Genomic DNA, 17,353 nt, shown 5'->3' on the forward strand with positions numbered 1-17,353 from the left:
GGTAAATATTCTTCCCATTTGTGTCAGGGTGCACTTTGTTGTTTCTTTGTTTTATCAAACTTTTATGAGTTTATTCCCGAGTAAACTGCAATTCTTACTAGAAGAGTTTTTGGGTCGTAGCTGTGTATATCTCCATTCAGGTGTTGAGAGATAACCAGCTTGAGACATTTTCACTGTTACTGTGCATTAATCATTTCCATTCGTGCGTGTGTCTACTGCTAGATGATGAAGATGACACGTTCGATCTGGTCAGCGACCGAGAGACGGGCGAGAAGGTGCGGCCGTCCCAGAGAATAATCCCAACTACCACATCAACCTCACAATCACATTCCAACTTTGGTGAGTTTGGGGCCCCGCCCAGCAGGAGTGGAAATAGTGCTGTCATGATGGTGTGGTGACAAAGTGGTGGTTACAAAGGTCATGGTAGTCTTGACGATTGTGTTGGTAACGGATATATGATTATGTATAGATGATGCATGGAGAATTATAACACTTGGGATGTTGGATTTTAGTCGGTGGTATGTAACAATTGTGGTGGTTGTGATTGAGGTGAAGATTGTGGTAGTAGATTATGATTGTATGTGTCGTTGGTTGCAGTGTGATGATGGTGACATCGAATGCTATTGTGGCAAGGAGATAGACGTGCTGGTAAAAAAAAAACTATATATATATATATATATATATATATATATATATATATATATATATATATATATGCACTACTTTTCAATCGAGGATGAAGAATTGCAATGCAAGAAGCATCTACTGAAATAGGCATCTGAGAATTTCTATGGAAAGTTGAAGATGTTTGTGACCTTCCAAATCCTGTGTTTGTTCATTTTCCTCCCAGGCTCAAGGACGGAGAGGGAGGAGGGCATGGAGGGGGTCCAGCTTGCAGACGAGGACCTAGGACCAGTGGACATCACCCACGACCAGGCCCTCCGGATAGGACTACCACACCCCAGCGCCCAGGAACTCCTTCTGAGATATGCCACCATAGGTATACACACTCGCTGTTTAGGGGGTGTATGGGCATGAGATGGTAGGAGTTTTAGATGCTATTAGCCACACCTGCTCTGTATAAATATAGTTGATATGAATGCATCATAATCATAGGAAGTAATAGTAAATCATATATTAACCCTTTGCTCTTTATAAGGTGACTTGAGATTTTGAGAGCCCCTGAGATGATTTTAGTAAATATGATAATGTGAGGAAGAGAATGGTAATAAACTTGATCTAGTTCTATGATGATTTCGTCTGTGTTTAGTGTGGATCCTATCCGTCAGAATGAATTTAAAAGATAGTCACTTAATCCAGGAGAGATGTGCACTTAACAACAAGAGAAAGGGTATAATTGTGATCCATTTTTAATGTTTTATGAAATTCCTTTTTACAAGATTTCATCGAATCTGACCTTCCTTGGATAAACAATTTATATGATATGTGTTTCATGATTGTTTGATAAATTAAATGATTAAGTGTTTCATGATTGTTTGATAAATGATAAGCCAAAAGCTAAGCTACAACAGCAGTGATAAAATATGTGCTGCATATTTCTTTCACCCTTGTCCATTATGGCCTTAGCTATTCTCATTGTCAAAGCGTTATTGATATACAGTAATTGCTTGATAACATTAGGTCCCAGCAGGGCAGCAGATTCTTCGCAAACTTTCAAAGGATCTGTTTTTTTTTTTTTTTTTCAAAGTAATGAATTCTTACATTGAGTTCTATTTATTGCTACTGACTGACAAATTGCCCTTTGTCGACGTAAATAAGAACCGATTATTCAACATTTTAGTAGTAACCACGATAAAAAAATGATGGGCATACATACTCAGGATGAAGCAGTACCTGCTGAACGCAGCAAGGATAAGAACCAGCACTGGAAGTCGGGCGGAGGCTCGATGGTCTGGTGGATGTGACACCTGTCTTGTAATCAGGAGATGTTTTTGTTCAGTGGGAGTAATTGACCGATCTCATGCTCTGTTCTCTCCATACAGATGACAGGAAGGAGCGAGGGGCGTACAGACACAGTCAGTATTACATCAAGTATGGCAACCCAAACTTTGGCGGGATGAAGGGCCTCATCAGCGAGTCCATGTGAGTAGCATCATTACCTCGAGCTTAAACAAGCCCAAGGACTGGAGATGCCTTTTGTTTGACTGGGCGGGTGCGGCCGGGGGTGGGGGTGGGTTTGGGGGGTAGAGGGGGTGGGGATGGGGATGGAGGGTGGAGGGGAGGAGGGGATAATTGCTTCACCAATTCACACTACATCCATATACTTGCACACATTTGTATCCTTGTCCTTTCCTTCTGTGAGATGAACACTCACATGCATTCTTATTTTGTTTATCAATACATGAAATAACTTGTGAGCTTGCACTACATCTTCTCTTCTTTTTTTTTTTTTTTTTCAATCTGAGATACCAAATGAGAAAAACAACTACCTTGCTGTAGTAGTTTCTTGTGAAGTTGTCATGGATATTCGTAATGATACTCAATTATGTTGTCTGTCAGCCCTGGAACTAGCTCTACTGGCACTTCATGAGTAAAACAAACAAACAAAAAAGCAAACAAACAAAGCCTCAAAGAGCTGTGTTTCGTAGAAGTTTCCTCTGAAGATCTGGCAATCGATCCATGTCACGCCGGTTGGCCTCATCTGAAAGACTAGAATCATCAAAAGGGTATCATCATCGTAACCTGCGACCGACCGATGACGTAAGGCGCTGTATTCCCGCCTGATACGATTACTGGCACAGGAAAGCAAGACATCACTGCCACCTCCTTCACAAGTGCATAATTTAGGGAAAGTAGATTGACAAGACTCTGACAGCTGCTTCATTCCCTCAGACTTGGCTCGGGGAATTTATTGATTCCTTTCCTCGTCGTCTCAAGGAAGACAAACAATATTTCTTTGTTGTTCTTGTTGTGGTTATCTCTCCCTCTCTCATTCTCCACCCAATACGAGTCAATTTTTTTTTTCTCTCAATTTCCTGATAATGCGAGTGAGAGTGACCTTTTGAGAACACTGTTCAGTAACCGGCCAATACCCCTCCCTGTGTCAGCACTGATGATTTTGATGGTAGGCGGCAAATGTACATGACTCGTGAGTCTCTTTCCCCCCTCAAGAAAACTAGAAGATGTCCCAAAAGTCTTGATGATTGGCGCAGAAAATGGGCCTCACTCTCTCTGTCTCTCCCTTTTTTCTTTATATCTCTCTTTTCCCCTCCTTCTCCCCCTCCTTTTCTTTCTCCTCCTTTCCTTTCTTCCTCTCTCTTTTTCTCCAGGTGATTCTTTTTAACCTAATTTTATCGAAATTGACGGCCTACATCCTCAAGATAGGTTTCTGTCTCTGAATATCTGAATAAGGGGATCACATTGGGAAATGCAGAACAATAGGAAATGTGTGCCAAGGCCAGCTTGGAAGCCAATAATACCAGAAAGAGGTTTGGGCCTCAAGGGCAACATAGGTATCTTTATCATTCAGTTTGAAGATTGTCCATTTTAAAGTGTCCGTTTTGTGGGCAGTGTTGTCTGGTTATTCTGGGTGTGAGTATTAGGAATGAAGGGAGAAAAGACCGCCACAAACTTTTGTAATGAGTAGCTATTGGGAATCATTGCCATTTTCAGAGTGGACAAGGAACAGGTCTTACATCTGTGAATAATGCTCGTATCAAATTTGACACTGAAATATTGATGTTTTTTCGTTGTTTTGTAGATCAACTGTATTTTCTTTTGTTGGTATGGTGTTGGACAGTGCACTTGTTTTGTGTTGTTAAGAAGAAAATGAGAAGAGGCCTATTTCTGATGCTAGGGGAATTGAAACCTGCAGCAGTCTCTATGTAATAGAAATATTGAGCAATGACAGGCATTTGCCATGCATCAACAACAAATAATAACAAACAAAAGCAGTTTGTGCAATAACAAGAAAATATATGATCCTTCCAAACAATCTCATCAGAAAGCAAATATCCGTTTATATAAATTATTTATATATCTTGCTGTATACGCAAAAGGATATTCATTTCCTTTTGAGCTTCTGTAGCTGTAGATGCAAGCACTTAATTCAATTTGCAGATTTCTAGATGCATCGGTCATGCCGGATTCGAAACCACTCAATTGAGTCTCCTGCAACGTAACATGCTAATTAGCCCCTGGAAGCATACGTCCCAAGTGTGTGCACCCTGTGTTTTCTGTGAATGAAGAAGAAGAAAAAGAAAGAAAAAAAGTAGGAATGTGTTGCATAGGAGCTAGGTTTTTGACTCGCTGAGGGCTAACATAATTTGACAGTCCGCTTCCGGGGTTTGCGTAGGTAATGTGTGCACATGAGCTGCTACTTCTGATCGAATCAGGAAAGGGTATGCCCCCAGCTGGCGATGATCTAGTCCATATGGCCCACAGTAGCTAGTCTTGTTCCCCCCCCCCTCCACCGACCCATTATCAGGACCTCTCCAAGTCTGCAATGGCTTCTTGCATAATTTGTGTGCTTGTTCTTTGGAAAGCAATATTTGTATTTAGTCCTGATTAGGAAGAAATTAACGTCGGTGATATTTTTAATTATGGGGAATGCTATCAACCTCTAGTTTGTTTTGACGTGAAGAGTGTCTGTCCCTGGCTTGTATGACCAAGCAGGTAGCGTGACTAATATAAAGTTGATGACACGTACATCTCTTGAAACCACTTGTGGTATCGATTGTGGTGGACAATGGAATGGACAATCCCTTACCTGGAGGTGCAAAGACAATCTCATTTCGCAACTTTCACTGACCGCTTTAAGTTTAGGAGAAACCGGAGGCAGAAACTGAAACTGTTGACGTTCATCCAGGATTCTAATGAGCTAAAGTCCCACTGGTATTGACTTCATATGCAAGTTTGAACACCTCAAAAATGTCTCAAGGACTAGAGTGGAAGACTACGAGATGTAGCGTGCGACTCCGTCAGTGGGGATGATGAGTGTTAGTTTCGATAGGCTTGCATTGTTATCTCAGTCACATCTTGAACGCTTCCCCATCATGTGTCATTAGTTTGTCATGTGATATGGAATGCCTTACCGGTGCTTTACATTCATCGACAAGTAAAACTTCACATACATGCATACATTGAGAGATTAACCCTAAAAGGGCGGGGGGGGGGGGGGGGGGCGGAATCCGCCCCCCCTCGATGTTTCGCGCCATAATTCTGTAACGCGAGAAGGCCTCATCGCGAGGCTTCTCGACTTTATTTGTTCAAGTCTCACGCATGCAAAATTTCATCGCGATCGCACCACCGATGGCGGAGATCTCGGGGGGGGGCGGAATCCATCCCACCCGGTCTGAGCATAGCAAAAAAAGCCCGGCCCCTTTAGGGTTAAACCTGCTGAGGCAGTCTGTAGTATGAGGTGTCACACCAACTCAGTTCCAAAATGAACACACAAACACACACAGACAAAAAAAGACTTTGTCAAAAGCTGAAGTACGTGTGTATACTTTATGAGATGTTTTAATGATGTGTTGACTGCTCAGTGGTTGCATAGCGTGAACCATTTTCTTGGAAATTTTTGGTGCATAGATTCTTTGGTTGTGTGAATCCTCCATGGGTGGTGCATGTGGATCAATTGAGGGGATTTTCTTGACAGCTATTCTTGGCTACTGCTGGGACCCCAGAGAGCTGAGTGGGGGGGCATGGGGAGGGGGAAACTCTGGGAGGTCTTTTCCTTCTCAGGAAGAAGGGGATGATGGTGACTTGTTGGGGGAACAGTAGATGGCAATATTATCGCCATGGAGATTGGAAGGTAGAGGAGGAGTAAGAGGATGGGAAGTGGATTTTTTTTTTTTTGGGGGGGGGGGTGGGGCAGACAGTTGTCATCTTTGAAAATTGTGCAAAATGTCTGATGGACATGAGGAAAGGTCAGTATTACTCACACCCGGTGACTTGTCCTCCAAAACCCCCACGGAATTTGCTCCAATTTAGGTTTGATTTATTGCATTAATCATTAAATAGCTGCCAGATGGTACATCTAAACATCTTCAGATTATTTCTAATGCAGTCCTCAGTAACTGTCAAAGTTTGATCATACCTTCAGTGTGTGCTGATTGGCTTTGAATGAGATTGCTGATAAAAGTGAAATATAATGAAGTTGATGTGGCAATCATAAACATGAAAGTAATTGAGATATCATCTGCTAGGTAACTTAACCCATTCCTTGGGAGCCTGGTATACCAGGTTCCGTGGGAATACCTGATACAGTCAACTTCGGATACCTCGACGTCGGATAAGCCGAATATCACTTACCTCGGGGGCAAAATGAAAGTCCCGATTGTTCATATGGAGTTTCCGTGTATTAAAATTCGCATAGCTCGAAGAAATAACTCGAAGTTCGGTTACCTCGAAGTGAAATCTACTGTCCCCATCTTAATTAACTTATTGTTTTTCCCAGCATGTAGCTCGAATCGAATTGCAACATCACTCAGCATCTCCGATTAAGCGCGCGTGGACAGCGAAGAAGACATGTCACAAATCTTTTCACACTCGACTGTACTATTCCCGACCAGAACAATCGCGCACCCAAAGAAATACCCGGTACACAGCTGACAAGAAAAATCCCCAACACCTACCTACACACGTACACGGTATGCACATAGCACCCTTGCCAATGGAGTGCTTACGATAGCACTACGCTCTGCCCATCATCTTCTTTTCTTTAACCACTGTGTTTTAATTCTTGATCATGATAGTCACGATACCGCGCGCGTAGATTTCTAAACCGTCGTGGCGCACCTGCGTAGGTGTTGGGTGTTGACAGTTATATCTTTGGCAATAATCACGGTCCACTGTCCAAACATCAATCTCCTGCGTAGTGCCTTTTTTAACTTTTTCTTTTTGCCTTTCACGAAGTATGTTTCATTTATTCTTCCCCGAGAACGCAAGTACTGATTTTTTTTTTTTTTTCAGCAATGCGATTATGAAAATATTGTGGAACATGATGTGGAAGTATAGGCCGAGCATGATAAAGAATAGAATAGACAGGGCTCCACACTAACTTTTATCGGGCCACCAGTATCACTGATCTTTATTTTTTGGTGGTCGAATTTACTCGAAATTAAAATGAGAAAATCCAATCATCTTATTTTGTGTTTTAAGATTTAGCAAATAGGCGTATAGATTATTATAAAAGTTGATGCCTAAAAATTTAGGAGGTCAAAACTTACGTTTGAAATGAAAAAGTGGGAGCATTTGCCGACATCTGTTAGCATCCGACATTTGTTTTAGCATTGTAAAGAACCGAAAGTTACCGTTATTCATTTCTTAATGTAAAAGCAATCATCCAACATTTATTAGTCTGTTAGCACCTTACGGAGCCGAATATTACCGTTAATCATTTTTAAATGTAAAAGCAAATAACAGACATTCATTTTAGCATCTTACGGAGCTGAATGCTATCCTTATCCATTTCCAAACGTGAAAGCAAACATCCGCTATTTGTTTCAGCATCTAACTGAGCGGATTAATACCGTTTATCATTTCCAAATGTAAAAGCAACAATCTGTCATTTATTTTTGCATCGTACGAAGCAGAATATTACCGTGATTCATTTCAAACATACGACATTTGTTTTATCATCGTACGGAGCCGAATTTTACTGCTGTCCACTTCCGAAAGTGAAATGAATCATCTGACAATATTATTTTATCATCGTACGGAGCCGAATGTTACTGTTTTTCATTTTTGAACGTCGAAGCTGACATCAGACGTTTATTTTACCATCAAACGTAGCTGAATATTACTGTTATTCATTTCGAAATGTAATAGCAAATATCCAATACTTTTTTTTTTGCATCATATGGGGCAGAATATTACTGCTATTCACTTTCAAACATGCCAAACGTAAAAGCAATCATTCGAGATGTATTTTATCATCGTAAGGAGTTGAATGTTATTTTTACTCATTTCCGAACGTCAAAGCAAACATCAAACATTAATTTTACCATTGAACGCAGCTGAATGTTACTGTTATTCATTTCGAAATTTAAAAGCAAACATCAGACAGTTACTTTAGCATCGTATGGAGCAGAATGTTATTGGAACTTCCGAACATAAAAGCGATCATCTGACATTTATTTCAGCATCTTCCGGAGCCGAATGTTATTGCTATTTCCTCTCGAAAGTATAAGGAAACATCCGACACTTATCTAACCGTCGTACGGAGTTGAATATTGTTTTTCATTTCCGAACGTCAAAGCAAATATTCGACATTTATTTCAGCGGCTTCCGGAGCCGAATGTTGTCCTTAATCATTTCCGAACGCAAAATCAAATATCTGACATTAGTTTTAGCACCATACGGTGCTGAGTCTTATCGTTTTTCATTTCCAAAAGTATGAGCAAACATCCGACATTTATTTTAGTATCTTACGGAGCCGATTGTTACCGCTATTCATTTTCAAAAGTAAAGGCAAACATCTGACTTTTTTGGTGGCGCGATAGGGCCACCAAAATCTTCATTTCTGATATTCTGATTTCAATTCCGATTTTCATTCAATTCATTCATATAACATATCGATTCAATTCCAATTGATAAGCATGCAAACAATCGGTAGGCACTATAACAGATACCATGTTGAAAATCGATAAATGTTGGATAAGTCGAAGAAAATTCGACGTACGTACGCGTACCTCGAATTTCGCGTACCTCGAATTTCACGTACCTCGAACCATTTTCTTCAGTCCCGACGAATTCGAGGTATCCGGAGTTGACTGTATATGGAAACCTGGTTTACCAGGCTCCCAAAATGAAGACAAGGGTGCCTGCTTTCGTGGCCTAAATTCATGTTTCTTTGTGTTATAAAGTCCCTCAAAACTGGTTTGATAAAAAGTTTAGAGTTTATTCTATCAGCACTTGTTCTCTTTCTTTTGGAAGAATTCCTATATCACAGTATTCTTTACCTTTGTTCTGGTTAAGTTTGCCCTTGCTCCGCTACAAAACTCATATGAACATGTACATTGGCGATCAAAGCTGATCACAGTAGATATCTGTGTTCGTTGACCCCAGTCATCGCATTCTGGTGCCTGATTTGTGTAGAACAAAAGAATCTGAGAGCCCATCAGCGCACGCTCTATTCATACATTGCACCTGATCGATAATTCTATTGTTCAAGGGCACATGTAGTTGACCGTGGGGAGGGGATGCGTGCACCGCTTGACTGCTTTCGCACAGGTGGATTACCAATCTGTCCGTTCTCTGTCGACGGGCAAAAAGAATCTCGTTTGGGGACCTTGAAGGTATCTAGAGAATTGCGGAAGGAACGGGTTAAGGGTGTACACTCCTTGGACCTCATGAAAATGCCAGCTTTTTCTCTGTGGATCATTAACCCATTGAGGATGAGTCCTGTGTATGCTCGGCCAGGTGTCTATGGGAAATGCGTGTTGTAGCAATATCAGTACGTCCTCAACGGGTTATGTATGGCTTTTACGTAGAGGACTGTACCTTTTATATATTTTCTTTTTATGTCTTTAAAACTTACTTCCAGATGCTGTTTGTTTTTAAAACTTACTTCCAGATGCTGTTTGTTTTTTCTTGTTTTATTATGTAACAAATCATGGCTTTGTTATATCAAAATATGCCATGATCTTATTACACTTTAATAGCACATCAGCTCATAAAATACAGCTCTGGCAAACTAGTGCACCACTGTGCCAACCCATTACACTTCGCTTTTTTAAAGCTATTTTGCAGCACTACATGGTTAGGCATTCTTCTCTTCGTGTTCTCGGCAGGTTCTTCCTCTTTCCTGTATCCAGAAGTATCCAAAAGTATCCGAAGGTATCCAGAAGTATCCAGCTGACAGTGTCTGCGGATATGCTGTGACAGCTTTTGACTTCAGAAGTGTTTTAGATCCTGTTTTAATAAGAAAGGCCTATTGTTTGCGGCATCATGAATGAATTGTCTCCACGTCTGTTTCACAGTCAGCCACATGTCATTACGGTGTATGGTGAGAATATTTTCCATTGATATTTTTCCACCTCTGCAGGAAGAAGAAGATCCGGCAGGGGAAGTATGTACCAGGCCAGGCCAGAAAGAGGAGGTACAGGGAAGACTCAGATGGAGAGCGGGAGGAGGAGAGGGAGGAGTGGCCGAGAAAGAGGAGAGTTCCCGGTAAGAAAACTTGATTTTATTATTATTTTTTTTTTTTGGAACGTCATCAAAATACAGTGGAAGCTGCTGGCCCGTTCACAGTTTGGCCATCAAAGATTTCTCATACAGTAACAGACAAAATTCTATTGGGTATAGCATTCATTTTTGAGTGGGTTGACAGTCAAAATGGAACAAATTTCCCCAAATTGTCAAAGAGTACACATTTTAAGGCATTAGCACAAATTTAAGTATGTGGGGCCACTGCACTTATGGTCTGTTCTATTTTTATTTCATCAATTTGAGAAATCTCTGTGGTTATCAGAATGTTCATATTTTGGTGAGACTTCTGTCTATAAGGCTTTGTACTGCTAAACTTCTTTTGTGACATAACTTAAAGTGATGGGAAGAAAGTGAGATTTATGAATTTTGCAACATCTCTCTCTATCTGAAACCTTAAAGGGGAAGGCTAGTAACTGATCAGTGGGAATCAGTGGAAATGCTGGAAGATGATTGTTCCAATCCTTATGGGATTCATTCAAGAGTTCATTGTATATCTATTATTGTGTGAAAATGATTTGCTTCAGAATGGTCTCATATTCAAGTAATGTACAGTTTAATGCTTCCAGGTTAGCGTCCCTGGTCAGTGACGGAGCATTAATCTGCACATTACTTGAATATGAGACCATTCTGAAGCAAATCATTTTCACACAACAATAGATATACAATGAACTCTTGAATGAATCCCGTAAGGATTGGAACAATCATCTCCCAGCATTTCCACTGATTCCCACTGATCAGTTACTAGCCTTCCCCTTTAATGTTTTTGTTTCACTTCCTTCTATACACATCCTTGAAAGACTTTATTATTTCTTGTACTTTACGAATCCATCATTGTTATCATTATCATCTTTACCAGTGTATGATCGTAATTGTTAATGCTGGTATCATATTCATTATTATCATCATGAATTGCTATTATTCTCATCTTCATCAGCAGCAGCATCATTATGGGTATTACCATTATCATATTTTATCAGCAATGTTGCAAAATTTACAGATGACTGCATATATGCAAATATAGGATCCATATTCTTTTTAGAAACCCTTTTCTAGCTGTGTGTCATGGCATTTGGGACATGCAGAGAGATAGTGATGAAGGCCACTTAAAGATTAAACACTCCTGGCATATCTTTATTCACACACTTTCCAGGTCCTATAAAACAGGGGAGGGGGTGGATATTGTTCAAAGATGATAACCATAAATCATAGAGTTATTGGGTCCATGAAAAAAAAAATAGGACTTCCTAGAGGCTCCCATGCCAAGGTATGGACATTTATCTTTTTTGACATGTGACTCAGAAACGTATTAAAAAAATATGACTAACTGATCAGTTGGACACTCAACCTCGTTTGTCCTGTCAACTTTGTCGGACAATTTTGTTTGTAAGGTTGACCTTCTGGCTCTTGCCTCAGGTCATAGTGGCAGACTGTGAGTTGTGGACTTACTGTGTTTTTCCTTCTTTTTATGATTGTTTTAGCATACATGAGGATTGAAACCAAAATTGCCATTAGCTGTTTTCACATCTATGTGATTATATTGCCTGTTTATAGACACATCCTTCCAAAATGATTTTGTTTTTCTCCCTGCAAATCAGGGTGACCTTTTGTTGCTGCCCTTTTGGGTAATGTTGGCTCATTTTTGATCTGGATGTTAGGCCATTAAACACCAGGATGAATGATGACGTGTTTACCAAATGAATCATTCAACTGGTGTGTTGCAATAAGCAGGATTCTGTTTAAAAACCCCCAGAGGTACTTAATGAACTGTCTTCGGAAGGATATGTCTTTGTGGCAATATGTTTGTTTATCTTCTGAGGACAACATTCCTATGTGAGCGTTGTACTATTTTGATTGAATATCCTTTTAAGTAGTTCTTTTGGTGTACCATACATTAAAAATAAGAAAAAAAAAATCCTCTCTTGTAAAGCCTCTCAAATTGTTAATTGCAAAACATCTGCGAAGTGCACTTTTAGACAATCTATTTTCACTTGAAAGATGAGGTGATATTTTCGTGTAAGACCGGGTATCCCCCAAAGGATGCCATCCTGTTAGGGCTGGGAGACATCGCCAAGGACTCGCCACAGAGAGAGACTACGAAATCAAGATTGTCGAAAGATAAAACCCTGTAAAGGGATTGAAATCTAATCTCCAGGTAGCGGGAGAGGAAACTGGATAAAGTCAAAACATGTGATGAACAGACTGCTCCATACAAAAAAAAAAAAAAAAAAAAAAAAAAAAAGATGGAGATTGCTTGTAAACGAAGGTATGACGAGGAGAGGAAGCAATGTACAATCCTTCCTGTCATTCTTGACATCTTTTAATTGTTGCCATGCACTGCACGCACCCTTCAAATCCTATTTGAGTTGGTATTGCCCCCCTGCTCAGCCAACTGGAACAGTGTGCTTGAGGCTACAGCACTCCCTCCTGGCTCGCTTGACCCCCGCAGGCATCGCCGTGCCCCTCTTTCAGCACTCAGCCTCCGGTTTCCAAGCCCGGGCGGAGTGAGAGGGGACAGATAGGAGGCTGTCCCCTCCAGCTAATGAGGCGACTTCTCGGGGGGTCCTTTTGCAAAGCAAGCGTGATGCTGATATAGGCCGCAAGTGTAGTGTGAGTCACACACGAGACATTGGGCTAGGAGTTAGGTTGTTGTCAAATTGGCCGTGGCGCCAAGACGAGTTGGACCCATGGGTTTTATGTTAGGATGGTGATGTTGGGGGGGGGGGGGGGCTGATTTTTTGGTGAGATTCATAACGTGAGGAGTTTCTGATCAGATTCATCTTTTAGTGTCTATTTATAGGTCAGCAAGTAAATCCCCACTGTTGTTGCACAGCATGTAAGATCTTGAGGAAGAGACAAGTTGAATATTTTAAACCTCTTTTTTTTTTTTTAAATCTTCATTTTTTCCTTCCCTTTCTATACTACCGGTAGCTTGGTACCATTTCCATGCTGTCAGTACCTTGTTACTACATATCAACAATCTGTCTGTAATGCCTGGAAAGTCATTTACACATCCAAAGAGATATGTTGCTCCCCAACTATCATATGACATACACAATGTACTGTTGTTTGTATCAAGCAATACACTTTAATTTTCTGTCACTTTAAAATAGATGCAATCAAAGACTCTCAAAAGACATTCACTGTCTGTAACTCAAAAGACTGAAAATGTCAGAGCTGGTAACGGAACAAGGCTATTCAACACAGGAGGGCAGAACTCAACTACATACCATAATGTGCCTGGAGTAAGCCTTGTAAACTAGCTGGCAATATGTACAAGCAGACATATGAGATACTGATACCACTGATCCTTTGCCAGTGGTTCTATTTCTAGTGCACATTACCTGGAGAGCTTCTTTTGCATAAGTTTCGACAGTACTCTTATCTCATCTGTATCCCTTCTCTCGATATGTAGGGCGGATGGAAAGGAGATTGGGTGAGCGGGAGACGGACAAGCAGCAGAATTCGCCCCCTCACTCCAACGATGAGCACGGCCAGGACTCCGGGGGCGAGGATCTGGTGGCAGAAGTCAGACATGCCCTGAGGGAGCGTGACGCGGGCCGCGATAAGGGAAAGATGTCTCGCCGAATGTATGCCGACGAGATCGAGGACGAAATCAAGAAGATCAGGTGAGCCAGTTTGGGTGGGTGAGCCATGACACATCCTAATGGCATCTAGCACTGTGCATTCATGTGCTGCTTGCTCCTTCCTATTTCCCATGGCATGTGTGTGTGGAAACTGGGTAGCCATGCATCAGCCCTACAGGAAGTTGCAAAATATTTGAACCAGTGGGTTAACCCAGTGAATACTATTCTCGAGTATACTTAAGCAGGTGTCTATGGGAAATGGGTGATATAGCAAAATCAGCATGTCCTCAACTAGGTAAAGTAAAACTGGACCCTAATGATACTTTTAGGATGAAGGTTCTGAAATGAGAATGACGAAGTAGTTGTTCTGACTTATACATGGCAAGACATGTCCAGTTGATCATCAATAAACCATAAACAATATATGTTATGGAAAACTAAAAGCACATAAGTGTATGGTCATGTGACTCTGATACAAGGTTCTTATCATGCCAGGATTGCTGGAAAAAAAAAAGTTTCATCTGTTTGAATATTGTCTCTTCCTTCGGTGCTCTTTGTTCAAAATTAAATTCTTTCTGGGAACCATTTCCTTCATATCTCTTTGAGACTCCCATTTCCTTTCACAGGATTGGTACTTGATAATAAAGTTTCACACATTGGAGGCATATCTATTAACTTTTGCATTGTCACTTCAATACATCTTTTGCATTGTTTTTGGCTGATAATATATGTCAGTAAACAGCAGACACAGCTGTATGCTCTATCTGACAAACTGACACACAACTTCATGCTGAAATGAGAATAACTTTCTGCAGGCAAATGACATGCTATTACATGAAAGAAATTCAGAGAGAGAGAGAGAGAGAGAACAGACCTCAATCAGGCTTAATAGTACAAGTCATGAAGTGATGGGGTAAAACAAAGGCAAATTAGGTCAGGATGTTGTGGCGCTGCAGAGTTGATAATACAAGAGAAAAAGGAGAAAAGTGGAGTAAGCTGTGGAGCGATCCGATAACAGGTGCAACGTCTGTAAGCCCATTTGGATTTGTCTAAGGTCACAGCTGAGGCGGGTTTAATCCTCCCAGATTCTTGTGCGTAATCTGTGAGCAGGAAGGAACACTCATACCCCTTCCATACTGCTCGCGGGTTTCAGAGCGTCCTCGAGGAGGTTCGAAAGCCCAGTCTCAAAAAAGCGGTCTCTTTGTCTGTTAACCCGTTGAGGACGGGCTGATTTTGCTACAACGCGCATTTCCCATAGACACCTGCCCGAGTATGCTCGGGACTCGTCTTCAGTGGGTTAATACTGCTTGGGCTGTTTTGGCCGAGCAGGCCTGACTGGCTCCATTCCCATGATAACCTAGTTCCCCTCTGATACAAATTGCAGTCATACATAACTGTTAAAATGTGATTGGGCATGAACATGTTGTGCAGTGTTTACAGTTATCAGCGGCAATCAGTCACGATGGCTGGTTTATGTTGTAATAGCTGGCAATGACCTTCTGTGATAACTTCTGAGTCAGAAAATAAGCGACTTCTCGAAGACTCTAGCATTTATACTGCAGCTGAGGCTCTTTGAGGCTGACATAGGAGGCTCTTAAACCACCCCCTGTTGGTGATTTTAGAACCTGACCCGATCAGATCTCCTTTTCTGAATTCTGTCTGTATACACTGAGCTGAAAGGCTGCTCGAGGCTGCTGCAGGAGACTTCAGAACCCAGACTTCAAAACTCCCTTTTTGCTTTGTATAAATGGGGTATCACCCTCCCTTCTGCATTGAGCATTTATACTATAGTATTTTCCCTCCAGCCACTATTTTTTAACCTGACAATTTGGGGCTTCTTAACGTTGTCATGTGGCTCGTATATAACGGAGGTATAACAGAGGTAGAAGAAGTGTTTTTACACTGTAGATTTTAGCAAGGCATTAGCACAGCTACTCAATACAACAAGATGTATTGTAAAGAACACAGTCAAAGGAAGGAGGAGATGAAAAAAAATGTGTCAGATGATAGGAAGACAGTTGTGAAAATGATTCATTATTAGATTCAGATATTCAGCTAAATATATGATATTGAGGAACCATTGCCATATGACAGGAAGATATGAATGCAGTGAACAATTACTTAATGTGAAGATGGATGAGTTGTGTCAGATAGCTATCATGTTCCACACATTACTTTCTGTTAGAGACACCTATCAATAGCATGTGGTATGCTTTGATGCAAAGTTAAAAGGAATTGCGAGCTTCATACAAAATTTCATTCAAACTCTAATTTTGTGTGAAATTGCAGATTCTGTAATATTTTCTGCTTATGTTACAAATTGCTGCGGAGGGGGGGGGGGGGGGGGGAAGGGAGTAGAGGACAGGGGGAAATCATTGCAAATTTCAGGAAATCGGGCAACTTGGCACCCCAGTCATTATCCCAAGTGGCATCCGTCATAATGTTATCTTTCGTGACCTCATTAACTTGCCGGGGCTATATTTGGGGAGCGTTGACGAAACAGGTTCCTAGCCGTCTCTGTCAGTCTTTGTCACTTGTCGAGCTGATCAGTGCAGCAAACCTGTTTGTCAGCCCGACAAGAAAGTGGCGGGAAGACTCACTTTACTGCTTCCAAATCTGCATCACTGCGGAGGATCTATTTCATTTTGTGATCAATATCTCCTTAATTTTTTCCCCTTTTTTCGACTAGTAGAAGATTTGTGCCTATTCCGTCCTGTCTTATCAAAAGCATCCCGCATCTTATCTTTTCCAAAGTGCTATCTTCATCTTAATATGCCTATCTCCTTCTTCCTTTGCTGATTCTCTTAAGTGTTTATCTCTTCTGTCTTACTGTAGATTTTTGGTATTTTTGCCTGCCATTTGCACTTCAGAAGGTCAGCTCTATAAATTCTATGCCTTCCATTTTTTGTTAACATTTATTGTTTCTTCTGCAAATGAATCGTGATTCCTTCACACACGGGACCTCCGATTAATGTCCTGTCTGAGGGACAGAGTGATTTTTGCCTCTTGCTACAGAGGATGGTTGTTAAAGAACAACCAGCAAGGTTTCATACTGTCCCAGGACATTATGTGTGTCTGTTTGTGCTTTGTCACTTGGGAGATTACACACAATATCCCTCAGCTAGACTCAATAGAAATAAAATTTGATTTGTAGTTGATTGCGATGCAGTCGCATTGCCTCCTAAATTAGCCACGATGCCACCCTTCACAATGCGTAATAAATAATTATGATAAAAAGATACTACACCTAACCACCTACACTGTATAGATATATGCATACATAGGACTTGATGGGGGCAAGCTGGGTTCACATTGCTACACAAGATCTGTATGGATTACCTAGTAGCTGGCTGCTAGAACCAAGCGGATCCACGAGTGCTCAGTCTTCATGGCTTTTTGGCTCAGTTTATATAAAATTGTGAGACTTAAAGTGTTTGTTCTGTTGATGTATACATGCTTCAAAGGTGCACAGAATCTTGTTGAGGTTATATCTTAATTTTTCTAAAGTTGAACATCTCATATATCTTGAGTACACTATGTAAAGCTGTCAATAACAACTGTTAAGGATATCATGTGAGCTTGATATTGCAGTACAG

At 40.9% G+C, this 17,353-nt stretch overlaps 1 protein-coding gene across 1 annotated transcript in view; it reads left to right on the forward strand.

The window, feature by feature from the left end:
* LOC140228020 (uncharacterized) overlaps positions 1 to 17,353 on the forward strand; it is a 100,532-nt gene that overhangs the window by 74,530 nt on the left and 8,649 nt on the right. Inside the window, exons 6-10 of the mRNA XM_072308416.1 lie at positions 223 to 339; positions 851 to 1,000; positions 2,004 to 2,103; positions 10,010 to 10,134; positions 13,586 to 13,799. Coding sequence (XP_072164517.1) covers positions 223 to 339; positions 851 to 1,000; positions 2,004 to 2,103; positions 10,010 to 10,134; positions 13,586 to 13,799 — 706 coding nt within the window. The remainder of the gene's footprint in view (positions 1 to 222; positions 340 to 850; positions 1,001 to 2,003; positions 2,104 to 10,009; positions 10,135 to 13,585; positions 13,800 to 17,353) is intronic.

Source organism: Diadema setosum, chromosome 4 (assembly GCF_964275005.1).
Source record: "Diadema setosum chromosome 4, eeDiaSeto1, whole genome shotgun sequence".
NCBI lineage: Eukaryota > Metazoa > Echinodermata > Echinoidea > Diadematoida > Diadematidae > Diadema > Diadema setosum.